The 27,717-nt window shown below is 40.7% G+C and overlaps 7 protein-coding genes across 11 annotated transcripts; 5 read left to right on the forward strand and 2 right to left on the reverse strand.

Annotated features, from left to right (window-relative positions):
• The first annotated feature begins 4,554 nt into the window (after window positions 1-4,554).
• LOC108818065 (protein ACTIVITY OF BC1 COMPLEX KINASE 1, chloroplastic) lies at window positions 4,555-8,308 on the forward strand. Of its 2 annotated transcripts, none has more exons than XM_018590924.2 (14): window positions 4,555-4,961; window positions 5,125-5,331; window positions 5,406-5,495; window positions 5,575-5,721; window positions 5,811-5,975; window positions 6,085-6,225; window positions 6,334-6,513; window positions 6,645-6,840; window positions 6,935-7,062; window positions 7,200-7,271; window positions 7,361-7,473; window positions 7,585-7,708; window positions 7,797-7,866; window positions 7,979-8,308. In XM_018590924.2, exons 1-14 carry the CDS (start codon window positions 4,629-4,631, stop codon window positions 8,041-8,043), a joined length of 2,031 nt encoding a protein of 676 aa, XP_018446426.2. In that variant the 5' UTR covers window positions 4,555-4,628; the 3' UTR covers window positions 8,044-8,308. The 2 variants fall into 2 exon arrangements, with proteins under 2 accessions (XP_018446426.2, XP_056859468.1); XM_057003488.1 differs by having other exon boundaries at window positions 4,807-4,945.
• Window positions 8,309-8,960: 652 nt separating this feature from the next.
• On the forward strand, window positions 8,961-10,748 carry LOC108842860 (uncharacterized). 2 transcript variants are annotated; one of them, XM_018615904.2, is made up of 3 exons: window positions 8,961-9,110; window positions 9,378-10,380; window positions 10,465-10,748. In XM_018615904.2, exons 2-3 carry the CDS (start codon window positions 9,464-9,466, stop codon window positions 10,517-10,519), a joined length of 972 nt encoding a protein of 323 aa, XP_018471406.2. In that variant the 5' UTR covers window positions 8,961-9,110; window positions 9,378-9,463; the 3' UTR covers window positions 10,520-10,748. The 2 variants fall into 2 exon arrangements, with proteins under 2 accessions (XP_018471406.2, XP_018471407.2); XM_018615905.2 differs by lacking the exon at window positions 8,961-9,110 and adding an exon at window positions 9,147-9,305.
• A 71-nt stretch (window positions 10,749-10,819) lies between these two features.
• LOC108842859 (cytoplasmic 60S subunit biogenesis factor REI1 homolog 1) lies at window positions 10,820-12,615 on the reverse strand. The gene is made up of 5 exons (XM_018615903.2): window positions 12,421-12,615; window positions 11,704-12,246; window positions 11,464-11,633; window positions 11,155-11,370; window positions 10,820-11,075 (listed from the first exon to the last, which is right to left on the reverse strand). The coding sequence occupies exons 1-5, from the start codon at window positions 12,523-12,525 to the stop codon at window positions 10,919-10,921; spliced, it is 1,191 nt and encodes a 396-aa protein (XP_018471405.2). The 5' UTR covers window positions 12,526-12,615; the 3' UTR covers window positions 10,820-10,918.
• A 997-nt stretch (window positions 12,616-13,612) lies between these two features.
• LOC108818974 (protein KAKU4) lies at window positions 13,613-17,141 on the forward strand. Of its 3 annotated transcripts, none has more exons than XM_018591963.2 (12): window positions 13,613-13,992; window positions 14,286-14,353; window positions 14,700-14,770; window positions 14,875-14,984; window positions 15,065-15,150; window positions 15,347-15,529; window positions 15,597-15,729; window positions 15,847-15,884; window positions 15,981-16,035; window positions 16,131-16,247; window positions 16,324-16,444; window positions 16,557-17,141. In XM_018591963.2, the coding sequence occupies exons 1-12, from the start codon at window positions 13,722-13,724 to the stop codon at window positions 16,882-16,884; spliced, it is 1,581 nt and encodes a 526-aa protein (XP_018447465.2). In that variant the 5' UTR covers window positions 13,613-13,721; the 3' UTR covers window positions 16,885-17,141. The 3 variants fall into 3 exon arrangements, with proteins under 3 accessions (XP_018447465.2, XP_018447448.2, XP_018447457.2); XM_018591946.2 differs by having other exon boundaries at window positions 13,615-13,992; window positions 15,597-15,738; XM_018591955.2 differs by having other exon boundaries at window positions 13,615-13,992; window positions 14,703-14,770; window positions 15,597-15,738.
• Window positions 17,142-17,539: 398 nt separating this feature from the next.
• Window positions 17,540-20,110, forward strand: LOC108829502 (uncharacterized). Its single transcript, XM_018603151.2, has one exon. The coding sequence runs from the start codon at window positions 18,501-18,503 to the stop codon at window positions 19,647-19,649; it is 1,149 nt and encodes a 382-aa protein (XP_018458653.2). The 5' UTR covers window positions 17,540-18,500; the 3' UTR covers window positions 19,650-20,110.
• Window positions 20,111-21,957: 1,847 nt separating this feature from the next.
• On the reverse strand, window positions 21,958-23,192 carry LOC108828392 (uncharacterized). Its single transcript, XM_018602074.2, has 2 exons — window positions 22,925-23,192; window positions 21,958-22,652 (listed from the first exon to the last, which is right to left on the reverse strand). The coding sequence occupies exons 1-2, from the start codon at window positions 23,119-23,121 to the stop codon at window positions 22,208-22,210; spliced, it is 642 nt and encodes a 213-aa protein (XP_018457576.2). The 5' UTR covers window positions 23,122-23,192; the 3' UTR covers window positions 21,958-22,207.
• Window positions 23,193-23,348: 156 nt separating this feature from the next.
• LOC108842459 (coatomer subunit beta-1) lies at window positions 23,349-27,584 on the forward strand. The gene is made up of 6 exons (XM_018615378.2): window positions 23,349-23,503; window positions 23,982-26,038; window positions 26,251-26,760; window positions 26,841-26,926; window positions 27,011-27,216; window positions 27,336-27,584. Exons 2-5 carry the CDS (start codon window positions 23,993-23,995, stop codon window positions 27,213-27,215), a joined length of 2,847 nt encoding a protein of 948 aa, XP_018470880.1. The 5' UTR covers window positions 23,349-23,503; window positions 23,982-23,992; the 3' UTR covers window position 27,216; window positions 27,336-27,584.
• Window positions 27,585-27,717: the final 133 nt, after the last annotated feature.

The following is a 27,717-nucleotide window of genomic DNA, read 5'->3' on the forward strand; positions in this document are numbered from 1 at the left end:
CCGCAATAGTACTATGGCTACTAATTTCTTATGATATAAGAAGTAAGAGATAACCACTGCTCTATATAGTGCTCATTCTGTGCATGAGATGTCAAATCATATTTTTCTAGTCTTACAATATTTATATAAACCGGGTTGAGAGAAAAAAAAAAGGTAAAAAAACCTAATGCAATATCAAATATTATTGAGTGGTTAGATATTCATAATCATACAATTACAAACATGCATATAAGGTGCACATAGGCATTTATTTACAAAACAAACACCACAAGTAGAAAACTGTGGAATGATCTGGAAAGAGGAGAAACGAGCGCCACTCCGGAATACCTTCAGTTCAGGAAGCAGGGTAGCAACTCGGGAAACTCTAGAACATCAAAGTCGGACCTTCCATCAGATTCTTCAGATGTAGAATCCTCTGACTCTGAGCTAGAAGAAGGAGAATTCAGTAGATTGGAGCCGGACTTTGAGGTCGTGCGAAACAGGAAGAAATTCTCAGGTCTTAAAAGCTCAGGCAGAACGTCAAACCGAGGCAAGGGCCTCAAACTCAACTAATTTTTCATGTCGACAGACATTTTTTGCTGGAATGTACGTGGTTTAAATAAGTACAGCCATCGCAGCGGACTTAGAAAATGGTTTAGGAAGAATTCACCACTTTTTGGCGGTATCCTTGAGACTCATGTGAAGCAACTCAAGATGAATAAATTTGTGCCCCAGATATTTCCGGGTTGGTCGGCTGAAGGAAACTACAGCTTCTCTCCTCTTGGGAAAATCTGGCTTGTTTGGCACCCCTCTCTTCTTGTTACGGTTATATCTAAATCTCTTCAGATGATTACAGTAGAGATCACGTGGCCGGCTTCGGTTCACCCCAACCTTTTCGTCTCTATGGTCTATGCTTCAAACAATCCAGCGGAAAGATCACTTCTTTGGTCAGAGATAACCAGTCTATCAGCTTCCTTGGGCTTGGACAGTAAGCCATGGTTGATCCTTGGAGATTTTAACCAAATAAGAGATCCAGCTGAGCATTCTAAACCCTCTTCACTAAAAATTGATAAGAAATGTAGGGATTTCAATGAATGTCTCTTAAATGCTAACTTGGATGATCTTAATTTCAGGGGAACAACCTTCACTTGGTGGAATAAGCAGAAACTCACCCCTATTGCCAAGAAGCTTGATAGAAGCCTGGTAAATGATGAATGGCTAGCATGCTACCCGTCCTCAGTGGCATTCGTTGGGAACCCAGCTTTTTCGGACCATGCGGTTATCACAGTAACGCTGGACCCTGCTATCAAAAGGGCCAAGAAACCCTTCCGCTTCTACAACTTCCTCCTCCAAAACCCGGAGTTTCTGGTGGTGATTTGTGAAAGCTGGTTTTCTATAAATGTAACGGGATCAGCAATGTTCAGGTTGTCGAGGAAGCTTAAGATTCTGAAGAATATAATACGGGAATTTAGCAAGCAAAATTACTCGGGGATTGAGAAAAAGACAGCATTAGCTCACGATAAGCTTCTCACAGCGCAGAACAACATGCTCTCAGCACCCTCTACGGCCAATGCTTCAAATGAAATTCAGGCTTTGCAAGAGTGGGAGGAGCTCTCAGCAGCAGAAACATCTTTCTTTTACCAAAGATCTCACATCAGTTGGCTCTCATGTGGTGATGGCAACTCAAAGCTTTTCCACAGATATGCGGCTACAAGACAGGCTCTAAACCACATACATTTTTTGATCTCTAACGCTGGTGAAAGGATTGACTCGCAGGAGGGGATCCAGGAGATGTGTATTGATTATTTCACTGACCTCTTTGGAAGTGCAGTAAACCCTCCCATGTTCACGCAGAGTGACCTCGATCTCCTATTTGATTGCAAGTGTTCGGAGGATCAAATCAGAAGTTTCAGTAAGGTTTTCTCGGCTGCAGATGTGAAGGAGGCTTTTTTCTCTCTGCCCAAAAATAAATCAGGAGGACCTGATGGTTATTCCTCAGAATTCTTCACTGCGTCTTGGTCAATCATTGGTCCGGAAGTAACAGAAGCCATTCTGGAGTTTTTCAGGTCCGGTAAACTGTTGAAGCAATGGAATGCAGCAAACCTTGTTCTGATCCCCAAGAAGCCTAATGCATCTCACCCATCGGACTTCCGCCCCATCTCTTGCCTCAACACAGTCTATAAAGTTATTTCAAAGCTGCTGGCGACGAGACTTCAAGAGATTCTTCCCCTTATGATATCAAAATCGCAGTCCGCATTCCTACCGGGTCGTCTCTTGGCAGAGAATGTTTTACTGGCGACTGATCTAGTAAATGGCTATAACAGGGAGACGCTCTCTCCGAGGGGTATGCTAAAGATAGACTTAAGGAAAGCCTTCGATTGTGTGCGCTGGGACTTCATACTAGCTACTCTCCGAGCCTTAAACATTCCCGAAGGCTTTATTTCGATGATTTCAGAATGTATCTCCACAGCCTCGTTCTCTGTCTGCATTAATGGGGTCACTGGTGGATTTTTCAGAAGTTCCAAAGGAATCCGGCAAGGGGACCCGTTATCTCCATATCTCTTTGTATTGGCCATGGAAGGACTCTCTCGCTTGCTCTCATCTCGCTATGATGCAGGTCTGATAGGCTATCACCCGGGAACCGAGCAGCTAAAAATTTCGCACCTTATGTTTGCTGACGACGTGATGGTCTTCTTTGACGGTTCAAGTAATAGTCTCCACGGGATTGCGGAATGTTTGGATGACTTTGCCTCTTGGTCTGGCCTACAAATGAATACTTCTAAGACAGAGATCTTTACTGCAGGGTTAGACCATTGTGAAACCAATGCCATCACTAGCTATGGTTTCCCAACTGGTCAGCTCCCTATAAGATATCTCGGACTCCCCCTCATGAGCAGAAAACTGAAAATCTCGGAGTACTCGGCCTTACTGTCTAAGCTAACCGTGATCTTCAAATCCTGGTCGGTAAAACTGCTCTCCTTCGCAGGGAGACTTCAATTGATCAACACGGTTATTTTTGGAACTGTATCCTTTTGGCTCTCTGCTATTATCCTTCCCAAAGGCTGCATCAGAAATATTGAATCTCTTTGTTCTAGATTCCTTTGGTCTGGTAATATAGAGAAGAGAGGTATTGCAAAAGTGGATTGGTGTACGGTCTGTTTACCTAAGAACGAGGGCGGTCTCGGAGTCAGAAACTTCACTGTTTGGAATCAAGTCTTATGCCTAAAATTCATATGGTTGCTGTTATCAAAATCCCCATCCCTTTGGGTGGAATGGCATCAGAGTACTCACTTACAGGGGCAATCTTTCTGGGTCATACAAGCTGATACTTCAGACTCCTGGGCTTGGAGGAAGCTTCTCGATCTCAGGCCTCTTGCTCTTCAGTTCTGTAAAATTAAGCTAGGAAACGGATGTGATGCGAGCTTCTGGTATGATGTGTGGTCGCCTTTGGGGCAACTTATCCAGCACATAGGCGACGCCGGACCCAGAGCTTTACGGACGAGGAGGACAGCGAAGGTGGCTGACGTTATCAGAGATGATACTTGGCTACTGCCACACCCTCGATCCCAAAAGGAAGTTGATCTCCATGCTCATCTTACCACAATTCCATTGCCTTTACCTGTTGATGAGTTAGATTATTATGAATGGATTGCTGGTGATTCCCCTTTGCGTGTTTTCAGGTCAGCAACAACTTGGGAAGTACTCAGACCGAGAGAGGAGATTAAAGACTGGACCGATGTCGTTTGGTTCAAGGGCGGAATCCCGAAGCACTCATTCACAATGTGGATTGCTAACTATGATAGACTCCCGACGAGGTCTCGGCTAGCTTCATGGGGGCTTCAGATCTCGCCTCTATGCCCATTCTGTTCCGCCCACGACGAGAACAGAGATCATCTCTTGCTTACTTGCGATTACAGCGTCGCCGTATGGAGGCTTGTTCAGGCGCGCTGTTCTCCCCCAACCTCCATGATTACTTCCTGGCCTGAACTACTATCTTGGATCCGATCAGCACCTTCTCGAAAGCTTTCTCTACTTAGGAAGCTTGCAGTACAAACTACCATTTTTCACCTATGGAAGCAAAGAAATAATCTGGTTCACAACCAGGCTTCTCTCTCTGCTGCCGTGGTGTTTTCTGGTATTGAAAAGGAAGTTAGGAATATCATCTCAGCTAGGAGACAGAGAAAAGGCTTCAAATCCTTAATGGTTATGTGGTTGAGATAGTGGTAATTGCTTTGTTGTTGTGTTTAAATGATCCAACTTGTTTTTTATTTCTTTTTTGCCAAGTTGGTTTCAAACTCTAGTTCTTTTTGTAAAAGTCTTCTTTCATCTATGAAATTTACGTTTTAGCAAAAAAAAGTAGAAAACTGTGGAATGGGCAAACAACAAAAATTTAAAGTTTTGGGGTCGTTTTGCGAGATATTAAATTTTATATGGACTTTTTGTGGAAACGTGAGATGATAAAAGTTCTATAGCTTATGGGAAAAATAGAAATAAAACAAACAATTGTATTTTGTGGTTGGCAGTTGTTTATTCCATTTTCGGTAATAGTTTATTAATATTTATTTATTTTCATTTTCCTCCAACGATTACGTATCCACTACTGTTCCTTCACCTTCTTCTTCTCCGGCACATAGCTTCGCTGCTGATCAATGGAGTCGATCCACTGCAGTAGTTTCGTAAAACCTAATATCTCCCTTAATCACAACACTCTTCTTCGGAGAAGAAATCTCTCGGTATTTGATCGGAGAGATGCTCCTTCGCGGACGTTCTCAGCTGTACGGACTTCTAACCTCTCAGTTACCGCGGCCGCGTCGACGGATATCGCCTCCACTAGAAACGCCTCGATCGGTAGCCGGAATCCGAAAGACGCAGCTATAATGACGACGGGGATGGAGAGAGTAGGTAAATCGAGCGCCGCGCTGGAGCAGCTGGACATCGAGCGAGGCGTTTGCATCCCTTTCCGAAAGTACTCTCCAGAGACTGTATGAACTTGATTTCATTGTTTGATTCACTAATTGAGCCATGGTAGTAGTGTATTAGAAGAAGGAATCGATATGTTTTTGTATTTTGCAGGTGAAAATATAATTGATTTTTTTCTTTTTGTGGAGTTTAGGGATTGATTATGTTTTTGGGTGATTGATTCAGGTGAGGAGTAAAGTGCTGGAATCAAGAGGATCAGTGGTCTCTCTTGCTTCAAGAGGTGTGGAGATTGTTTGGAACCTGGGGCTGTATTGGTCTACCTTAGTGTATGATTTTTTAGTTGGAAGGGATGAGGAAGTCGTCCCGTTTCGTGCTAGGCAGCTTAGGAACCTCTTGTGTAACTTAGGCCCTTCTTTTATCAAAGCTGGACAGGTATGTATGTTGGGTACATTTTTATTTATTGTAAAGGCATTAACCGGATTCTCTAATGTTCCATTACGTCCCAGGTTCTTGCAAATAGACCTGATATCATTCGCGAAGACTACATGAACGAGCTCTGTATACTTCAAGATGACGTTCCTCCCTTCCCCAATGAGGTACAAAAATTCTTATCTTTTTCATGTTATCATGTGCCTTCTTTGTGTAATGAAGTTAACTTGTGGAGTGGCTTTCCAGGTTGCTTTCAAGATTATTGAGGAAGAGTTAGGCCAGCCTCTGGAGGCCCTATTTAGCAAGATTTCTTCAGAAACAATAGCGGCTGCAAGCTTGGGACAAGTTTATAGAGCTACTCTACGTGCCACTGGAGAGGATGTTGCTATCAAGGTTCGAAATGGAATTATTTTACTCTAGTTCCGGAAACTGAAACTGTCCTAAAGTTTGGTTTTGACATTTGTTTTTATGTATATATACAGGTGCAGAGACCACAGATAGAGCCCATAATCTACCGGGATCTCTTTCTTTTCCGAACGCTTGCCTCATTCTTAAACGGCTTTAGTCTACAGAAATTGGGTTGCAACGCAGAGCTAATAGTTGATGAATTCGGAGAAAAGCTTTTGGAGGAGCTTGACTACACCTTGGTATCTCATATAATTTTCATTTTGACTCTCTTTGCCTGGGTTTACTTAATGAGCTGAGATAATAAGTCTTTTTACAATCCTGGTTAACTCATTAAGGTCTTGTCTGCAGGAAGCCAGGAACATTGAAGACTTTCTGGAGAACTTTAAAGATGACCCTACAGTCAAAATTCCTGGAGTATACAAGAATCTTTGTGGTCCGAGGGTTCTGGTAATGGAATGGATTGATGGTATTCGGTGTACTGACCCACAGGTATGACTTTTCTATAGGGGCCAACCCGATATAAATTCTTTTATACCCTCTAAAAAGTCGAAAATAAAGCACTCTTGAGTATTGACTCTTACTAATTGTACTCATCAGGCCATCAAGGATGCGGGACTTGATTTAAATGGATTCTTGACCGTTGGCGTCAGTGCTGCTCTAAGGCAGCTGTTGGAGTTCGGATTATTTCACGGAGATCCACATCCTGGAAATATCTTTGCAATGCAGGATGGGCGTATTGCTTATGTAGACTTTGGTAACGTTGCCGTTCTGAGTCAGGTAATTTGAGTTCAACGGTTCTGTATCTAGCAACCTTAACAAGTGACATATGCTTCTTGTCATAGTGATTTTCACATCTGTATATTGACTCTGTTGTCGCTCATAGTCTAACTAAATGCTTTCTTTCTCAGCAAAACAAACAAATTTTGATTGATGCTGTAGTCCATGCGGTTAATGAAGACTATGGGGAAATGGCAAATGATTTCACTAGGCTCGGGTTCTTGGCCAAGGGTACTGATGTTTCTCCTATCGTTCCAGCTTTAGAAGCCATCTGGCAGAATTCTGCGGGGAAAGGACTTGCGGATTTCAACTTCCGAAGTGTTACAGGTATGTACTGTTTTATGCATTCCCTGACAAAATAAATTGCTTTTCCTTCTTTGCAAATCTGAGGGAATGGGGTCATGTTTTTTTGTTGTTGCAGGCCAATTCAACAAGCTTGTGTACGACTTTCCTATCCGTATCCCGGAGCGGTTCTCTCTTGTTATTCGTTCTCTACTTACGCAGGAGGGTATATGTTTCACGTTGAAGCCTGATTTTAAATTTCTTGAGGTGAAGTCGCATTTTGATTCCTCTTGTCAATTATAGGCTAGCTCACATAAATCCTGAATTGAGCAGATACTAGGTAATAATATGCTCATTGACATTTTCCCTTCCCACACTAAAAGTTGGCCATTTGTTTTGTCTAGGTTGCTTATCCATATGTGGCAAAGCGTCTCCTAACGGATCCAAATCCTGCACTTCGGGAACGCTTGATACAGGTTTACTGATAATTCTGGTGTCATCTCTCTTTAAATGAAACGTTAAACTGTTATGAAATAAGAGATCTTGTTGCCAACCACCTTTCCAGGTTCTATTCAAAGATGGTAATTTCCAATGGAAAAGGCTGGAAAACCTCATATCGCTTGCAAAGGAAAACGTCGGCCAAATGAGTAGCAATCCTGCTCTACGAGTTAAGCGTGTGTAAGTAAAACCAGAATGATGTATAAGCATTCTTCCCAAATCTCTCAATCGGTCCACCTCGTGAAGCTTAAGTTCTTAATCCATATTTTCTCGCATTGGATATATTTTCAGGGAGAGTAAGCTTGACTTGACAGATACCATCAAGGATGGAGCTCGTCTTTTCCTCCTTGATGAAGGCATCCGCAGGAAACTAATTCTTGCACTCACGGAAGACTCAAAGCTTCATGTAGAAGAGGTTTGTAGCAGAATATTAGGTTATATCATTCCATTGACACTTGGCCCTCTATAGATAAAAGCAGTAACTTTACTATTTGGTCTTTCAGCTTGTGGACGTATACAAATTGGTTGAAGAAGAAGTAGACATTCCCACTCTGGCCATGCAAGTCGTGCAAGGTAAGTATATTCCCACCATCTGACATTCTGTAAACATGGGAACCTTAACAAGTAGTTTTGTATGAGATATTAAAGAAATTAAATAAATATTTTTCTTTGGATTTGAATGCAGATTTACCGAATGTTTTTCGGGATTTCGTGCTGTCATGGAGCAACTCGGTGTTATCCGACAGATGATGATGAATCGGCTTATCACCTCTGTAGGGTGGCTCTTATGAAGAGGAAAGAGGTAGTTTTACAAGGGAGGAAAACGTAGATTAATACAGTTTTAATCTTCGGTGCATTTATACATGTTACAAGTAAATCTAAATAGAGCATACGTGTAATTATATAGAAGAAGCACAACACACAAACTTCACTTGTTGCTCCTTTTTGGTCTCTGACGTTGTCTATAATGTAATACATACACTAACTAACATTAATCGACGTCATTCAAACCAAAGCTGTGTAGTGTTCGCACAACACTGATTGACAATCTCTGGCTCAAAAGAAATGTTATTAGTGTATATCTGCACTGTATGGCACGGGTATAAACTGGAGGACCCTTATCAAGCGAGTTGCGACTACTGACATACACATGAAACCATTGTTATTGTAAACGTTCCACCACTATTTCACAACCAAGCTCCCAATGGATCAAATTAGTTGGGAACTTCTTCTTTCTTAGTTTGTAAAGTCCATCTATCTGTAGCAGGGCCCAACATTGTAGAAAGACCCAGTTAAAGCATCTCATTTGTTATTATTATTTTGGTTAAGGAATTGTTTAAGAATATCTAAAAGTCAAGGGCTGACAAATATAGAGTAAAATCATTTACTTTTTTTCTTTTAATTATTTAAAGCGTAAATACAATTTCAAATTCTATAAATGAAAAGAAAAAAGCCACAGAAAAATTGGGAAGCGACTTTAAATAAGACATTTATCTTTGTAATATTATCTGCATTTCAAATTTCCATGTAGTTTGAACATTGACTAAAAGTATTATAATAAAAAACATATACAGATCAATATAATAGTACTACTATTTAAAGAAAGTAAAAAGTAAAAGGTCGTCACAAAAAAATTAAGACCAATCAAACCTTCATTTAATATGATTAAAAGGTACAAATAAATGTACTACTTGCATCGAAAAGGTGAAAAATAAAGAGCGGCTTGTTCCCTCTACCAACTGCGAGAAGAGAAGCACTATCCCCACAAGAAACCCCCATCTCGTCCTCTTCCCCTTCAAAACTGCCAATCTCAAAAGGTCAGCCCCTTCCTCTTCGACTTTTCGATTCGATCATACTCCTCAAATCTCGCTCCTCCTCCTCTCTGTCTATATCATTACTTAAATTCGATTTGGTTGCTTAACGGTTGATTCACCAATTCGCTTCGTCTCTGTTTTACTCGGATCCGCTTCTAGTTTTTTGATTTAGGGTTTGGATTCGTTTTCTTCTTTTAGGTATGTGATCTGTTGATTGCATTCTTTTGTTCACAGATCGTTTTTAACAGCCTCGTTTACATGCTTATGCAGACATAGCAAGGAAATGACGTAGAAGAAAGGGTTTCATTTTGCGGATCTCTAAGAGCATAATAATAATAATAAAAGTTTGGAACTTTATGGAACTTGTTTGCGAAAAGAAGCTTCAACAAGCAAACACCACCTTTTGCTCCACGACGATCATCAACTGGGATGATTTAGTTTGCCCCATTTGCTTGGACTCCCCTCACAACGCCGTCCTCCTCCAGTGCTCTTCTTACCAAAACGGATGCCGTGCCTTCGTCTGCAACACTGATCACCTCCACTCCAACTGCCTTGATCGTTTCATCACCGCCTGTGGAACAACAACAGACTCCCCTCCCCCTCCTGCTCCTGATGGTGACACACTGTCTAAGGTTCTGGAAGAGAACTGCAAACCGGTGTGTCCACTCTGCAGAGGAGAGGTCACCGGGTGGGTGGTTGTGGAAGAAGCTCGTGTTCTTCTCGACGAGAAGAAACGTTCCTGCGAGGAACACCGGTGCAGGTTCACCGGTACTTACGCCGAGCTTCGGGAACACGCTAAGTCAGAGCATCCGGACTCTCGCCCTTCCAAGATTGATCCGGCGAGGAAGCTTGACTGGGAGAATTTCCAGCAGTCGTCTGAGATTATCGACGTGCTGAGCACGATTCACTCTGAGGTTCCGAGAGGTGTGGTGTTAGGAGACTATGTGATTGAGTATGGAGATGATGATGGCACTGGAGATGAGTTAGAGGATGTTCCTGGCAATGCAGGGAGCAGCTGGTGGACTTCTTGTATTTTGTATAAAGTGTTTGATAATATAAGGAATGCGAGGAGGAATCGAAGAAGGTCGAGGATGATGATTAATGAGAGTAGGAGAGGGAGTCGCCGCTCTAGCTATGATAACTCCAACTCTGATGATAGCAGCAGCTCAGTAGCGTCGATAGAGTTCCCTGTGTATAGAGTAGATGAGATCGATGATGAGTTCATCACCACCACCACAGGTGGAATTAACACAAGTAGCGCTATGCATCAAAGGTTAGAATCATCATCTACTCCTTTAGTTACTCTTTATATTATGATATGGTTGCATAATAGACGTTGTTTGATTGATGATGCTAGGTTCTCTCTGGTTTACAATTCAAGAAGGCGTCGTTCTCGCTTCTATGCAAATTAGGGTATCAATGCTGTCTCTACCTGTTCTATCTTCTTGGAAGCAAATGAAGCAGACCAGCCTACTCGTAGCCCAGTGTTGTTCTTGGTTTTGAACCTCTCTCTTCTTTTCTCGTCTTTCAATACAAATTTTATTTTAGGTTTGTTTGTCTTGTGACATGTACTGTTCCTTGTACAAAAACCATAAACAGGAAAAAAAAAACCAAAAAAGCTTTTTTTTGGATATTGTACCATGTTTCGTTCGTTGTCTCTTAGATGCTGTCTTTCAACTGTGAATGTATGCTGAGAGATGTAACTTTAATAGTTATGTTTTAAAAGCTCAGCCTTATTATCACAAACATTCAACTTTGTCAAAGTACATGGAACAGTTCACACAATTCAAAAGGAGAAGAACAGAGAGAGACTAATATGGGACGTTATTGGGCAAGTTTCTTATGACATTACTCTTCATTGCCATCTTGGTACGCATTGTCTCGCCTCTCTTGTTCATCTCTTTGAGCGCTTTCCTCTTCACTCTATCCTCTTTCGTTGGCACCGTCTTCAGACCAAGGCTCTTGTACCTGAAAGTTTACCATTTACAGAACTTGATGATTCTCTAGTCTAATAGGTTTGAATGATTAATGGATTTGGAGACAAAACCTTGAAGATAGAGAGGCAACAATCTGGTTACTGTTCTGAGAACTTGGGCGCGGCTTCTGTCTATAGTAACGCATGAATTCACGGGACCCTAGAGTCCTAGACGTTGTTGTGTTCTCAGTTCTCTCGGTGATCACGAGCTCAGAACCACCAACTAGTTCTACAGCGTTGTCTGTTTCACCAGCCACGACTATCTGGTCTCCAGTTTCATCAACGTAGCTGCTCAAATATGATAGGATAATGCACTAAGATTGGCATAAAAAAAGAGGAATAAAGATGAGAACAAGAATATAATAAGATACGAGTAGAAACCTGCTGCTGTAGTCGTAGAACTCTTCTAGTTCAGCATCTTCCTCGTCATCACCATCACCATAATGCAATTTGCAATGACTCTTTGCTTCCATATGCTTTCTCACAGCTTCTAAGCTGCTGAACGCATGGCACAGCTCACTGCAGTAGAGACACATGAAGTCTCTCTTGACCTGAATGAGAGAAAATAAGAGTTAAAGCTTCACAACAATGAACACCCAATGCTAAACTGATGAATAGAACCTTAAGACCGAGGTAAGTGAGAAGCCCTTCTGGATCTTTAAGATACTCAACATCCGGAACGAAGAAACCATGGTGCTTATGCATGTGAACCATACAGCTCTCTAAACTCTTATGTTTCTTCTCACACATCAAACAGGAGGTCGGATCCAGCTCATACTTGTCTTCATCAGCTCCTGACTCATTCACGTTCAACTTAGACAAAGAATCCAAGGCTTCTTCAGCATCAGCCAGTTCCTCATCTGAACCAGCCTCCACCCACTCATCATCACTCTCCTCGTTATCCCTGTTCCTGAAACGGCGAGGAAGTGGCGTGACTATCGCTACATCCTCATCACCGTTGCTTGTTCCCCCTTGCGAAACCCGCAAAACGTGGCTCCGTGACTTGAGATGCTGCTCATGAGCCTTGGAGCTCCTGTAACCTTTACCACAGGCTCCGCACGTGTAAAGCATAGGCGCTTCATCTGATTTGCCTTTCTTCTCCAGAGCAAGTGCAGATTGTCTAGCCTCAAACAACTCTTCCGTAACCCCAGGAACTCCAGCTACCTACAACGTATTCAAATGCTACATATGAATAAAGGTGAAGCCTTTTCTATAGAGAAGTGATAAAGTTTAGATTTTTTTTTTTATCTGAGGAACTTTTTCTTCTTATCTACGCAAAGCCATCGGAATAGAAGTTTTCCGACAAAACAAAGTAATAAACCGACAAAAATGAATGACCTTGCGTTTGAGATTGTAACGGTGCCAATCGGAGCTGTAATGAAGCTTTCGTTCAGCTTCGTTCTCGAACTCCATGTTACACGCGTTACATGTTAAGCCTGGCATCTCTCACCCTCTCGATCGATTCAAAACAAGAGAAATGAAGAGATCAATCGATTCCAATGGTTTTTGCTCTTTTCGTTGATGTTGTGTGAATGCTCTCTCTGCCCCTTTTCACTTTAGCAGAGAAGTTTATTGGGCCTATGGTTTGGTTATTGGGCGGCAAATGTTAAAGCCTATTGAATTATTGCACTAACAGGTTTATCCAATACAATACCCTATTCAATTTTTTAATTATTTTTGTTAAAAAGAGTTTTGTTGTTTCATAATAATATAATAATGTTTTAACTTTATTAGAAACCATGTGAGTTATATATTTATTATTTTTATTTGTAATAATTAAATAAACTAGTTTTTTTTTTTTTAAAACGGTTAAATCCAGCTTTATAAAAAACGCAGACTTAACTCGTAGATAAGAATACATCTCACAATAAACTTTTATTCGAGTATTCAAACGAATGTAAACCTATATCTGTGTAATCAATAGAAATCGAACCAGAGTTTTACAATATTAGATCCGAAGATCTCTCAAATTAATCACCATTAGTCTAATTCACGTTGGTTAAACTAGTTCTTTTTAGTTAAAACACCACTATTGAACTAATAATTTTGTAGAATTTCATTTTTTTCTCAAATCTCACCTTATTGAATCTAGTATGCCTTTTCAAGTATTACTTACAATTTAAAAATATTGTATATATTTGGATGTTTTTAATATATGTTAAATCTAAAAATAATTAATATATTTAAGATATAAATCTATTTTGGATACATTCGGATATCCAAAATACTTTGACTTGAGTTTTAGTTTTTTATATACTAAAATTTTAAACTTGTTCGGATATTTAATCAATTTCGGTTCAGACTTGTTACTATTTTTACGGATCAGATTCAGTTTGGTTTCCCAAATTCAATTTTTTGTCCAACCCGAAATCAAATTCTTTCTATTTTGTTTTCGAGATGTTTTAATGTTGAAAAACAAACATGAATTTCAATTTTTTTAAATGATTAGTGATTTTAATTAACCGCAGCCCTGTAATTTAGGAAACTGACCGGATGTGGAAAAATAAATTAAAAAAAAAGGAGAGGAAGGAGAACAAGAAGACGACAAATAACGAGAAATCTCTCTCTGCTGTTATAGAAAAAGAAAAACGAGAAAACACCAACGACTCTGTTTCTCTCTCCCTCCCTCCCTTCTCAACATGGATTCCGACGCCGGACCACGTCAGCCTCGATCCGGAGGCAAGATTGTTCGACCTCGCCGGAGAGCCGTTGTCAGGACGCCCTACGACCGCCCTGCTCCAAGATCCAGGGATCCTCCTCCTCCTCAGCAAAACCCTAGTTGGATCTCCAGGCTCGTTTACAAACCTGTCACCGTTATTGCCTCCGGCGCCGGCAAATTCATTTCTTCCGTCGTCTTCTCTGAATCTTCCTCCTCTTCTTCTGACGACGACGAGGATTCATCCTCCTCAGGTATGTGTGTATTAATCTCATTCATTTGGGTTCAGACAAGATTAGTTTGTAAGAAAAAAAAATTGAATCTCTGGTTTAATGTTTGGTCGGAATCTTAAATATACTCTTTCATTTGAAAATGTGGATTTTTTTATTTAAAGCTTCCACCTTTTTTTTCTATTTCCTTCAATAATGTCACTTAATTGCAGTGAAGCATTATACTTGCTTAACTTCTAACATCATCATCCTGCAGCGTGTGTCTTCTTTATTCTCTTTCCAAGTAAATATTTATATGTCCTCTTCCTTGTTTTCAGATATTGAAGGTGATGAGGATGTTGAGAAGAACATTACTGATTTTCTCGAAGATGAAACAATGGTTGAGGTACTTAACCACCACTACCTTACTCGTTTTGGTGATATATATATGCTATGCCTTGTTTTTAATTTACTTAGAGACCCGTTCGTATTGTTGCTCTTCAAATTCATTCTTCAACAGAAATTATTCAGCTTTATTGGCCTAATAGATGGTGTTACCAAAGGTTGTAGTTTGATTATTTGGATGGTTTTGTATTATTGAGTCTACCGTTTTATGAGCTTCTTTTAGCATCTGTGTCAATGGTTTTGTAGAACAACTTTGTATTTTTGATGGAAGCCTAATTTCGGTTTATATGGATTTGTGGAGTTAATAAGATGTGTTCTTGTGTTAATATGACCCTGTGAATGTCCAGCAGTCAGCCATCCAAGGACTCAGTTCTAAGCATGTAATTGAGCAGCTTCTCATGCAAGAAACATTTGCAAGGTATTTGGGAAGTGTCTGGACATATACATCTCTTTAATTGAAAATATATCTGTGATATTCTTTATAATGAGATTGTTAAGCTATTGATGTGTATGTTGTTTCAGGGAAGAGGGCGATAGATTAATAGATATCATCAAGGCGAGAGTTGTTGATCATCTCAGTGTCCCCGATGCTAATGATGAGGGGAGGCACAGTGATAATGGATTGACAAATGGTGTGTAACTAATATCATACTGTTCAAGCAAACGGGATTAGTCTATGTGATGACATCTTCTCGCTCTTTTTTTTTTGTAGAGGTGAATGTGGGTGAAATGTCCAACAAAGCTGTCATGGAAGCAAAAAGATGGTTGGAGGAGAAGAAATCAGCATCAAAGTCTATAGTAAGTTCAGGAAACTCTGCTTCTCGTCTATGTGCTCTGAGACATTGTTTTCTCTAGCGAAAGTAGCTTTAAGTATGACCGTATCATGTGCTGATAGTTTTTCTTCACTAATGTGCCTTCCACCACATATAGTTTCTTCTCCAATGTGTTTTAGCAATGATAACCACCTCAGTTTTTTTTTGTTTTCAACTTTTAGGCGACTGAAGATGGTGGTGGATCGCCAGTGGATGTGGCCAAGTCATATATGCGAGCTCGTCTGCCATGGGGTTCTCCAGCTGTGAACAGTTCAGAGTTTCAGTCGCCATCACCAGCAGGGATGCAAGTTATCAAGGAAGGGACGCCGTTTCCTTTTAGCGCTGGAAACTTTTCCTCTTCCAAGGTGCAGTAAATACTTTTCTTATGACTCTCTCAAAGTCATCTTTCTGATTTTGGAAATCAAACTGCAGCTGCGAAGGAGATCCCGTTCTAATCATACATGGAATATTCAAGATGAAATTCGCAAAGTCAGAGCTAAAGCAACAGAGGAAATGCTTAAAACTGTATCCCCCCGTAGTGTACCATCATTGAAAGTTGATGGAGGTGCTCAAGGTGTCTTTTTTCTTTTTAACTTTATTAACATGTGTAATAAGATAAAGCTGAAAGTAATTTCTGTTCTGGTTACATGTAGTAACTCTTTTTGTTTCTATTTTTTTTCAGCTATACAGATTGAGCAAAGCGTGGTCCTACCAAATCAGGTATAACACACCCTTTACACTCTGTGTCTATAGCAAGAAGGGACTTGCAGGTTTAATCTTTTTTTTCTTCTTCCATTGTGTTTTACTTGATTGAAGACTACGGAAGCTAATCAAGCCGTTGAACAACCAAGAGTTATACACACTAGATCTCGTTAGTCTATCCCATCATCCGTTTTTTTTTTGTATACACTCTCTCATCTTCGATTCAAGTCTCGTCTCATGGATTTTTAACCTTTTCTGCTAAAGGTGGAGTTGGTTTAGACAAGAAATTTGTCTCCACACAAGGAGCTGGTGTTGATGACTCCAATGATGTTGATAATGACTTTATCCAGCCTAGCTCCACTATTGGAGAGACCACAAATGGTAACAATTTAGATGTATTGAAAATAGCTTTGGTTTGTGGGTGGGTTCTCTTTATTAACTTGTTAAACTAATGCAGCTGTCTTGGCTCCTGGAGAAACTTTGGATCCAACTGGGAGCTTTTGTATCCCAAAGGATGTGTTTGAAACATCAAAGGAAGCTGATGATATAGCCAACGGCTTCCCATCTTCATCACCTAGGTGCAAAAAATAAAACCACTCTTTTCGAATAAAACTGGCTTAATTGTATGATTGGTTTGAGATAAGATGATGATAGTACTTCCTAGTAAGCAAAACCTTTTTTTTTTTTCAGTTCACCAGTGGCTATTGAAGCTGAGGCTTCTGTTCGTATAGTTGAAACTCCTGGTGATGATGATATCACGGTAAGGAATGGTGGCTTAGATGGTGGGATTGATAACAACGAAAGCAATGATAGTGACTCAAGGGCCTCGCACAACAGTTCAAGCACGCATGAAAAAGAGTGGCTCCCAGGAGACCAGTCTCTACCCAACTCAAACTCAAACTCAGCAAGTAGCAGCCCTGGTACGAGCAAGGTGTTGGCACCCACGAGAAGAGGAGGACGAGGAGGCCGAGGTAGGGGAAGAGGTAGAGGAGTTCGAGGCAAAGGACGGGGCAAATAAAACTTTAAGGAGAGCTGTACACAAAGGAACACAGTGCAGTAGGAGAGTATGATTATGAGGTAGGATTATGTGACATGTATTTTTTAGATACCAGTTCTACTCTGTTTGTCTACCCAAATGTCTTTTGTCATTTCGTTATCTCTTTAGGTTTTTATTGTACTGTTTTCTAGTATTTGAGTTAGGATGGATTTGACTTGTGGTGGAGGTATGTCAAACTGTGTCTCTCTGTGTTATTTAATTTCTGATTGTTTAATGTTTTTATTGTTGCAAGTTTGAAACTTGGTTTCGTTCTAGCTGACAAAGCTTTCCACTTTGAAGATGGGATTCAGTACTGTACTTTTCTTTTCCAATTCTAAATAAAAAGAATTTTATTTGACCAAAAAGCCAAGCACCTGACTGTTTGGAATCAATCCCAACGCAATATCAAACCATCTTCAGTCTATTATATCGAAACTGTGACATGATCCGATATAGTAGCAACTATTCTCAATAGTGGATAAGATTACTATCAGATCAGAAAGCATGACGAAAGAATGAATGAATGAATGGTTAAATCCTTATGAATCTAGTGTCACAACTTTATTTCTTATGTCAACTTGGTTTAATCCAAAGTACAATAAGCAGTACGAGAATTTTTTTTTACCGAGACAGAAGAAGCGAAGTGAGACAGAACATAACTAAAGAAAAATAAAACAGACGGAATAAAAAAAAAAGGAAGCAGAAGAAGAAGAAAACGAACAAGACCCAATGAGCAGCGATCGAAGCTAATAAAGACAGAAGAAGAGCTTCAGCTTATAAAGGGCAATACGAACACGAAGCCTTAGAAATCATTGTGTTTGGTCGGAATAAGATAACTTCCTTCTTTTGTGTTCGGTCTTCTTGTCGTTTGTCTGAATTCTGGGTCAATATTTGGCCAAAAAAAAAAAGGTTATTCCTTTTTTTTTTCAATTCAATCTTCAAACACTTGTTTCTCTGCTTCCAAGCTTGGGGCCCGCTTCTCATTCCCCCGCTTCCTCCATCTTCATTTCGAATTCGTTGCTCTGTTCTCAAGCTCGAATCTTTCTTTTTTTTTTTCTTCTCAAACTCCACTGATCTCGATTTGCTCCAGCTGGAATTCTCAAAGTTGTTAGCTTTACGAATTGGGCGTTAAAGAGAAATGCTGGATTGTTCTGTTCTGCTCTGATTCAGTTTCGTCTTCTTACCCGCTCGTGAAGTTGGTGAGATTGTCTTTCTTGAGGGATTGATTTGGGTAACTTTGAGCTTCTAGGGTTTGTAAGTATATATCCTGATACTGAATCAGCTATAAAGGTTGGAGTTTTAAGGCTCTTGGTGTAAGCTGGATTGTAGATGATGATGATGATGATGATGATCTCTGTTTCTCTAGGGTTTTGATTTTGAGGAGATGAGATTTGGCTTTGCATTGTAATGTCTCCTAGATTTACAAGTTGGGAGTGTCAAGTTCTTGAGATGCTCCTGGGTTTGAGTTGAGTATAATAAGTTTATATGAGTTTGATCTATTGGTGTCAAAGATAACTAAGACGCTGAGAGGGTGGGAGCATCTTGTTGTCTCCTCTGTTTCCATTTTAGAAGAAAGAAGCATAAAGAGAGAGAGAAGTATGCAAGGTGCTGAAGATCACAGGATTGATCTGGCTGAGCTGAAACTGCATATTGTGAAGAAGATTGGGGTTGAAAGATCTAGAAGGTATTTTTATTACTTGGGTAGGTTTCTGAGTCAGAAGCTTACTAAGAGTGAGTTTGATAAGTCATGTCAACGTCTTTTGGGGAGGGAGAATCTTCCTCTACACAACAAGTTGATTCACTCCATCTTGAGAAATGCATCTCTTGCTAAATCCCCACCGCACAGAACCAAATCTTTGGTGCTTGGGAAAGAAGATGGACCTGAACAAACCGGCGGATCTCTCATCCCTAACCATAATAGGAATGACCCGGTTTTGTCAAATGGGGTGTTACACAAGGCTCGGTCTGGGACAGCTAGAGATAGGCCTAGTCCACTTGGGCCAAACGGAAAGGTTGGTAGTCTGCTGCATCATCAGACACTTTGTAGTAGAGAGAACGGGAACTTTGGTCCTTCTGCTTATCATAGGCCAGGTCTGTATTCTGATGAAAGAGGCGGTGCGTTTCCTTGTCCTGCTGAAAGACTGAGTATACCGGATAAAGGCAAAGTCACAGCTCAAGTTAGCAGAGATGATGACAAGGCTCAAGAGGAGCAAGGTAGATTGGTTCTTTCCAAGAGTCCTGTAATGGCACCTCTAGGGATTCCATTCGGTGGGACCCGCAGAACAGTTCCAGCTTCGACCAGGGCTGACTTCATTAGTTGCTATGACAGTGGTGGACTATCAGAGACAGAGATGCTGAGAAAGAGGATGGAGAACATTGCAGTAGCACAGGGTCTTGGAGGGGTTTCACCGGAGTGTTCTACTATGTTAAATAGCATGTTGGACGTGTACCTGAAGAAACTGATCAAGTCATGCTTTGATTTGTCTGGAGCTCGGTCTATACCTGGAAACCAAAGTTCAGACAAACTGCAGAGCCGAGACAAGACTGTAAATGGGGTGTGGCCGAGTAATGGTTTGCAGATGCAAACTATCAACCAACCTTATGGCTTAACGCAAGAACAGCATCCGGTGTCTTTGCTTGACTTTAGAGTTGCAATGGAGCTAAATCCACATCAACTTGGCGAAGACTGGCCATTGCTTCGGGAGAAAATTTCTATGCGTTCATTTGAAGAAGGGGAAGGGGTGTGAAGGAAATGTTTGGGATGTTGGATGTTGCAAATTGTCTAAGTAAGCTGCTCTGGTCCCATAAAGAAACTGGCAAGTGTGGTTTTGGTCCAGTGGACCTGATGGCTGAGAGACACATCTTCCTTCTGCTGCAGCAGAATCAGGGCCGGTTATAATGCAGCTAAAGCCCAAAGAAGCGTATGCGAATGCAAAATACGTGTTGTTGTTGTTAAGATCAGCGGCCATCCCAGCGAGTTTCAAGCTCTGTGCAACACGCAGGCTGATAAGGGGAAGTTTTGGCAGAGATACTTTGGGTTTTAAGGTGGGAGCAAGGTACAAACAATCATGTAATAGCTACAGTATTGCTGTGTATGTAACATAGTCATAGAGTTTGTTTAGGATTTATATCTTGAAAAGACTTTTTACCTGCATTTACTTTTACATTATTGTTTTTCTCATTTCAATGAAAAAAGGTTATTTTTATAGTCCGCAATGTCTGTGGTGTTAACTGGCTATCATGATAGTGAGAAGATTGTTGTTCACACACCATCATCGTCTCGTTAGAGTTGGGCACCAATTCTTCATCCGCAACCACTCTTGCACACACTTTAAATGGTATGTGTGCTCACAGTGAGTGTAGCCTCCTAGCTTCATCGCCTATTGTATGTATGCTCTTCCTGATTTCACATATATATACTCGTATCAGTTCCATCATCATCATCGATGAAAGACTTGTAATCATAAAATATTTCCATTAAACTCTATGTATGGCACCCGTAACGTTATGCCTTTTAGATATCATGTGCTTCTCGTGGAAGAGAGGCCTAGGTTCATACTAAGTTGAATTACGTTTCTGCTTTCTCCTCCTTTTAGTATATCTCTTGGTGAGACAGAGCTTTCATTCCTAGCAGTTTCAAGACGTAGTGATTGGTAGGTACTTCTGCTGGCCGTGTGAAGAAGCTAATTGATTCAATGGAAGGAGTCATGAAAGGAATCCCAACAGGTTTATCTGAGTTTCGTTCATTTAGCTGAATGATTTTAGGCACAAAGCATGAATCTAGCCCAACTTACACAACTTTTGCTGCATGATTTTGTAATAACAATTTTGAAGTGCAGAAGCTAGGAAAGGTAATAACAAGAAGAGCAGAGCCGCCGTGATACCTCAAAAGAAAAGCATACTGCTGCAGCTGCAGAGCAAATAAATTCTATAATTCGTTCCAAGTATTAAGTATTTTCAAAGCCGACATTATTTGGACTTGGTCATTTTAAATAGTTTGTCTCTTCTGCCTATGATATTGATAGTTTGCTGAGTTTGTCTTTTATATAATAAGATATATATATTTTCAAGCACCAACTTATTTGAGTTTCAACAGTTTTAAGTGTTGGAGTGTGCTTAACTTTGCATGGTTCCTGATTGTAAGGTTACTTAAACTCTGACCTTTTAAAATGGTTTCCACACCAGGTGTTAGTATAGTTAACAAAGGTCTGTCATCAACAAGGAGTACTTGTTGGTGGGGTGTTCTTTTAACCTGTGTTTGTCTTTGTGGTTCTTTCTCAGACAAATCTCATCTTTCATCTCATGAGAAAGTCTTTCTCATCATCTGACTTAATTGGCAACTCTAGTTGTAATCGTAGTTTCTAAATAAATAATAATTACTTGGACAATCTAACGTTTGAGAATTAAAATGTCAATAGTCATCAAAGTAAAAGCAAAGATAAAAGTTGTAAACAAACTTTAGTTATTTAAATAAAACGCGTGCATCCCTCGTCTCAGACGTGATGCCTTCAAAGTTTCTATCACAGCCCCATACGTACGAATCGGTGTCACTGTCGTAATTCATCAATTCGTGGCCGACCAAGTAAAGTCTGTCATACTCAACCTTACGAACATATATGAACAGGCGTTCGAACAATCGGCAAATGAAACATGTGATGATCAAGAGGAAGAAGGCTGGCCAAACTAGCCGCTGCTGGATGGCGTAGGTTGCACCGAAAGCGCCAAGGAAGAGAGAGACCACATATGGGACGATGAGAGACACTAATAGAGTCTGTATGGCTGAGCCTACAACACTTCCAATCAACCAATTCAGGGGAAGTTGGTCGATTCCTTCTCTTTTGATCCTCTCAATCTTTCCCTGCCAAGCAGCGGTTTGGAACCAGTCGATCTCAGTGAAGACAATCTGAGCAAAGAAATAGAGTCGAGAGTCATCAGCTCCGTGTGTTTTTTTTTTCATTCTATTGAAAGAAAAAAAAACTCCTTACTTGATAGGACCAGATGAGAAGGGGCACTAATCCAATAAACCACTCTTGGAGTAAAGAATAAAAACGTAAGAATCTCGAAAGAAAGTTGATATACCATATGTGAAACAGGCAAATAGAGATCGGTGTAAACCGTTTATTACAGGACTTTTTCGGCATTGATTAAACTCAAAACCTGAGTAATGGGATTCGTAAGGGAGGAATCGAACCCTATGACCTACAACATCACTTATCATTCTCATCTTCCAAAATCCAAAACGTTCAAGAAGAAACTCAGCAAAAAAAAAATAGAAAAGAAAGAAAAGAGAACCAACACACACTCTTTAAGCACTAGCTTCTAACCATCCATGATCATCCTGGTGCGACTCTGACCCTCCTCCACCTTCAACAGAAGCTTCTTCCTCACCCTTGTCTTCTCCTCCATACATCTTTCTCCTAGCTTCCTTACGAGCTTCCCTACGAGCCTCTTTCTTAGCAATATTCAAATCCTTGAACCCTTGCTCGAACTTGGCCTCATCCTCAGGAGTGAAGAAGGCTACTTCCATCTGACCTAGCTCAGCGTATCTCTGCTCCACTTTGGTTTTCCAGAAAAGACCCATCTCAGTGTCCATCTTCTGGTAGGGTGTTTTCAGCAAGTACTCGTCTATCCCTCCTGCTTTGTCGATGCAGCGGAGAGCGTGCGTTGTGACTTTGACTTTAATGTGACGGTCGAATATGTAGCTGAACAATCGCTTCTCCTGTACGTTCGGTTTCCAACACCTTCTTGACCTGTTCTCAAAATCAAACCACACAAAGTCTTAACAACTTTTTGATTTAACAGAACTCACATCCATATCCCTATTTTACTTACAAAGATAACAGATAAAGGTTGTAACTTTACAAGTCACTGTTGCATCTCTAAGCAGCTAAGATTCGGAAAAGCTAAATGAATCGGTTACAAACGCAAATCACAGTCTCTAAAGCAAACGCAAGCTAACAAGGGGACGCCACAAACGAATGAATACACATTAGAAATAAAGAGATCAAGTAAGAAACTGTACTTGTTGCCACCGTCTTCACTGACGCGGTTTCCGTACTGGATATGGCGGCCGGCGTAGAGACCGCGTTTGGCTCTCCCCATCACGACTTTTGAATCGGGAACGCAGGCCTTGAGCTTCTCTTTCAGCTCCGGCGTCAGAGTCTCCGCTCCGACCTTCTTCACTAGCTTCTTCATCATCTCGTTCCCTCTGAACGCCATTTTCGTTTCTCCTCCGAAAGCTCGCAGATCGCTAAACCCTATTCTTCTTCGTCTTCCCCAAATCTATGTAATGCTTGGTATAACGCGGTTTAGTTAGTAAACCGGATAAATTAATATCCGGTAAGATATTAACCAGGATTAGAAATTACAATTGCTTTAACTTCTATTGGACTGGGCTTTTAATTAATGGGCCCTTAAGGTTGACTCGCTCCTCCCGTTCTTCGTTTCGACGAGTAAACACAAGACGAATCCCACCAATAAATAATTTTTTTCTCTATCTCACTTTGTGCTGCGACTGTTTGAGATCCAAAATCTCTATTGGATCAAAAGCTTTCTACCTCCGTTGATCTCCTCCTTCTCTCCTCGATCTCACGCCTCTGAGGTTCGTTCATCTCTCTGCTAAACTTTCGACACATGGTTTCAAATTTTGTAGAGATCGATCCTCGTTTGCGTTTTCCTTTGTGTATATCTACATTGCCTCGGCGTCCTTTTGTTTGATCTCGATCTGATTCCGTTAGGAGCCTAGGTTTGAGTGAGACTACGAACTAGATTCGATAGCGGCTCTTCAAATCTAGGGAGCTAAAAGCTTATAGAGATGGCATTTTGATTTTTTTTTTTTTTTAATTGATGCAAAGCTTTAACGATTTATCTTGACGGTTTGATTGTAGTTGTGGTATAGCCATGTTCATTGCTGGATCTGAGGATTTACATTTTGTCTACGTTTTGCATCTTTCGACATTGCCGAATTTTCTTCTGTAATTGTGATGTTTGCTTATAATTCATGGATTGGTGAAAAAGAGATGTTAATCATAGGCACCTTTTTCAAAAATTAAGTTTTCTTCATTTCGCTTTTTGTGCAGGACCGTAAAAGATGGACAAATCCAGCACCTTGCTTGTACACTATGACAAAGGGACTCCTGCAGTTGCCAAGGAGATTAAAGAAGCTCTCGAAGGAAATGATGTGGAAGCCAAAGTTGATGCCATGAAGAAGGCCGTTATGCTTTTGCTGAACGGTGAGACCATTCCGCAGCTTTTCATAACGATCATAAGATATGTGCTGCCTTCTGAGGACCACACCATCCAAAAGCTTCTGCTGCTGTATCTGGAGCTGATTGAAAAGACGGATTCTAGGGGGAAGGTGCTGCCTGAGATGATTTTGATATGCCAGAATCTTCGGAACAACCTTATGCATCCTAATGAGTACATTCGCGGAGTGACGCTGAGGTTTCTCTGCCGGTTGAAGGAGACTGAGATCGTGGAGCCTTTGACTCCATCAGTGTTGCAAAATCTGGAGCACCGCCATCCGTTTGTTCGTAGGAATGCAATTCTGGCCATCATGTCGATTTATAAGCTTCCAAATGGCGACCAGCTCTTCGTGGATGCACCTGAAATGATCGAGAAAGTTCTGTCAACAGAGCAAGATCCGTCGGCCAAGAGAAATGCATTTCTAATGCTCTTTACCTGTGCTGAAGAACGAGCTGTGAATTATCTTCTGAGCAATGTTGACAAGGTTTCAGACTGGAATGAATCGCTTCAGATGGTGGTGCTGGAGTTGATTCGAAGTGTGTGTAAGACTAAACCATCAGAGAAGGGGAAATACATTAAGATTATAATTTCTCTGTTGAGTGCCACTTCCTCTGCAGTTATCTATGAATGTGCTGGGACGCTTGTTTCTCTCTCATCCGCCCCTACTGCCATTAGGGCTGCTGCCAACACTTACTGTCAACTTCTTCTCTCTCAGAGTGACAACAATGTGAAGCTTATTTTGCTCGATCGGTTGAGTGAGCTTAAGTCATTGCACAGAGATATCATGGTTGAGTTGATAATAGATGTGCTCAGAGCACTCTCAAGCCCGAACCTTGATATCCGTAGGAAGACACTTGACATTGCCCTTGACTTGATTACTCATCATAATATCAATGAGGTCGTTCAAATGTTGAAGAAAGAAGTTGTGAAAACACAAAGTGGGGAGCTTGAGAAGAATGGAGAGTACAGGCAAATGCTTATTCAAGCAATCCATGCTTGTGCAGTTATGTTCCCCGAAGTTGCAAGCACAGTGGTCCATCTTCTAATGGATTTCTTGGGAGATAGCAATGTGGCTTCAGCACTTGACGTGATTTCATTTGTCCGAGAGATAATAGAAACGAATCCCAAGCTGAGAGTTTCAATTATAACCAGGTTGCTAGACACGTTCTATCAGATCCGCGCAGGAAAGGTCTGCCCTTGTGCACTTTGGATTATTGGGGAGTATTGTCTATCACTTTCGGAAGTTGAGAGTGGCATTTCCACCATTACACAATGCCTTGGGGAGTTACCGTTTTACTCTGTTTCTGAGGAATCTGAGCCAACTGAGGCATCGAAGAAGATTCAGCCAACTTCTTCCGCCATGGTGTCCTCTAGAAAACCTGTGATTCTTGCTGATGGAACTTACGCTACCCAAAGCGCAGCCTCTGAAACCACATTTTCCTCACCAACAGTTGTTCAGGGATCATTAGCTTCTGGAAATTTGAGAGCGCTGCTTTTAACTGGTGACTTTTTCCTAGGAGCAGTAGTTGCTTGCACACTGACTAAACTTGTTCTTAGGTTGGAAGAGGTTCAGTCATCTAAAACTGAAGTGAACAAGACAGTTACACAGGCGTTGTTGATCATGGTTTCTATGTTGCAACTTGGTCAATCTCCTGCTTCTCCACATCCTATTGATAATGATTCATATGAGAGGATTGTCTTGTGCATAAAATTGCTTTGCCATAGGAATGATGAGATGAAAAAGATATGGTTGGAATCCTGCCGCCAGAGTTTTGTCAAGATGATTTCTGAAAAACAGCTTCGAGAGATGGCTGAACTAAAGGCAATGGCCCAAACAACTAATGCTCAACCTGATGATCTCATTGACTTCTTCCATCTAAAGAGCCGGAAGGTAATATTATTACTAAGTAATCGCTTGCTTCATTGTTTATTTTCTTCTTATTAATTTCTTGGCAATCTGTTGAGTTATTCCTTGGTGTCTACTTTCTTGTTCAGTTCATATCCGATTTTTTTTCATTTTCTCATCTTGAAAAAAGGACAACAAAAGTTGATAGAGGCTGGTTATATTTTTATTTATTACTACTGATAATTAGTTTCTTTCAGGGAATGAGTCAACTTGAGCTGGAAGACCAGGTACAAGATGACCTTAAGCGTGCAACTGGAGAATTCACCAAGGAAGAGAATGATGCGAACAAACTAAACCGCATTCTTCAACTCACAGGATTCAGTGATCCAGTCTATGCTGAAGCATATGTGACAGTCCATCACTATGACATCGCACTCGAAGTTACCGTTATCAACCGTACAAAGGAAACCCTTCAGAATCTATGCTTGGAGTTAGCAACCATGGGTGATCTCAAGCTTGTTGAGCGTCCTCAAAACTATAGTCTGGCACCCGGAACGAGCATGCAGATAAAAGCAAACATCAAGGTCTCGTCCACTGAGACTGGAGTCATATTCGGGAACATCGTTTATGAGACATCAAATGTAATGGAGCGGAATGTCGTGGTACTCAACGACATACACATTGATATCATGGACTATATCTCCCCTGCTGTTTGCACAGAGGTGGCTTTCAGAACCATGTGGGCAGAGTTCGAATGGGAAAACAAGGTAATTCACCGGAACCTGTTACCCTTTTAACTTTCTTTGAGTTTGGTGTTTAACCATTTCAGTGGTGCTCTTCATGTCAGGTTGCTGTGAACACCACGATTCAGAACGAAAGAGAATTCCTCGACCACATAATCAAATCCACAAACATGAAGTGTCTCACTCCCCCGTAAGTTCCGATTCTTATTTATTTCCCATTATAATAGACCGAAACTCTTGTTACTAATTTTGATTATTCTCTCTCTGTTTGCAGATCTGCAATAGAAGGAGAATGCGGGTTCCTGTCGGCAAACTTATATGCAAAAAGTGTGTTTGGTGAAGATGCTCTTGTGAATGTGAGTATCGAGAAGCAAACTGATGGAGCATTGAGTGGGTACATAAGGATAAGGAGCAAGACGCAAGGGATTGCTCTAAGTCTTGGGGACAAAATCACCCTCAAACAAAAGGGTAGTAGCTGAGGTTAGCTGTGAATATTCACATTCTGCTCAAAACTTGTTCTCCTCCTTTTATTTTGTGGAATCCTCACACTTCTTAACCGGTTGTAATTTCCGGTACACCATACCGATTGATTGTTACAGGCTTGGAGTGGTAGCGCGCAAGGTTAACAGGTTTAGACTACGATCGTGTCTCTCTCTCGAGCAATCTTTTGGCGTTTAAATCTGTTCACTATGGTACGGATGGATTTTTCCTCATATAGTTATGTCTGTTTTTTTCTTTTTAGTACTTGACGATTTTGTTATTTTATTTATAATGTTTCTTTTCGTTCAATAATGTTGTTTGTTGGGGAGATTAAACCATGATTTTCATGAAATGCATTGTCGACGATAGTAGAGTCTCTCGAGGTTACATGTTTTGTCCCTCGTCATTTCAAACTGATATAACATAATTATCTTCGTAAAATCAACTTTTACATGTATATTTGGAAAGGCAAAATATATATTTTTTATTGAATTTTTTTTT

This window comes from Raphanus sativus, chromosome 2 (assembly GCF_000801105.2).
Source record: "Raphanus sativus cultivar WK10039 chromosome 2, ASM80110v3, whole genome shotgun sequence".
NCBI lineage: Eukaryota > Viridiplantae > Streptophyta > Magnoliopsida > Brassicales > Brassicaceae > Raphanus > Raphanus sativus.

Bases quoted from the DNA above. Each gene is read 5' to 3' on its own strand.
- LOC108818065 (XM_018590924.2), top strand. From the start codon at position 4,629: ATGGAGTCGATCCACTGCAGTAGTTTCGTAAAACCTAATATCTCCCTT. The intron at 4,962-5,124 runs GTATGAACTTGA...TGATTGATTCAG, and splicing joins GAAAGTACTCTCCAGAGACT to GTGAGGAGTAAAGTGCTGGA. The intron at 5,722-5,810 runs GTTCGAAATGGA...GTATATATACAG, and splicing joins GAGAGGATGTTGCTATCAAG to GTGCAGAGACCACAGATAGA.
- LOC108842860 (XM_018615904.2), top strand. From the start codon at position 9,464: ATGGAACTTGTTTGCGAAAAGAAGCTTCAACAAGCAAACACCACCTTT. The intron at 10,381-10,464 runs GTTAGAATCATC...TGATGATGCTAG, and splicing joins AGTAGCGCTATGCATCAAAG to GTTCTCTCTGGTTTACAATT.
- LOC108842859 (XM_018615903.2), bottom strand. From the start codon at position 12,525: ATGCCAGGCTTAACATGTAACGCGTGTAACATGGAGTTCGAGAACGAA. The intron at 11,634-11,703 runs GTTCTATTCATC...TCTCTCATTCAG, and splicing joins TCACTTACCTCGGTCTTAAG to GTCAAGAGAGACTTCATGTG. The intron at 11,371-11,463 runs GTTTCTACTCGT...ATATTTGAGCAG, and splicing joins TTCTACGACTACAGCAGCAG to CTACGTTGATGAAACTGGAG.
- LOC108818974 (XM_018591946.2), top strand. From the start codon at position 13,722: ATGGATTCCGACGCCGGACCACGTCAGCCTCGATCCGGAGGCAAGATT. The intron at 16,248-16,323 runs GTAACAATTTAG...AAACTAATGCAG, and splicing joins TATTGGAGAGACCACAAATG to CTGTCTTGGCTCCTGGAGAA. The intron at 16,445-16,556 runs GTGCAAAAAATA...TTTTTTTTTCAG, and splicing joins TTCCCATCTTCATCACCTAG to TTCACCAGTGGCTATTGAAG.
- LOC108829502 (XM_018603151.2), top strand. From the start codon at position 18,501: ATGCAAGGTGCTGAAGATCACAGGATTGATCTGGCTGAGCTGAAACTG.
- LOC108828392 (XM_018602074.2), bottom strand. From the start codon at position 23,121: ATGGCGTTCAGAGGGAACGAGATGATGAAGAAGCTAGTGAAGAAGGTC. The intron at 22,653-22,924 runs GTACAGTTTCTT...TTTTGAGAACAG, and splicing joins AGTGAAGACGGTGGCAACAA to GTCAAGAAGGTGTTGGAAAC.
- LOC108842459 (XM_018615378.2), top strand. From the start codon at position 23,993: ATGGACAAATCCAGCACCTTGCTTGTACACTATGACAAAGGGACTCCT. The intron at 26,761-26,840 runs GTAATTCACCGG...TCTTCATGTCAG, and splicing joins AGTTCGAATGGGAAAACAAG to GTTGCTGTGAACACCACGAT. The intron at 26,927-27,010 runs GTAAGTTCCGAT...CTCTGTTTGCAG, and splicing joins ATGAAGTGTCTCACTCCCCC to ATCTGCAATAGAAGGAGAAT.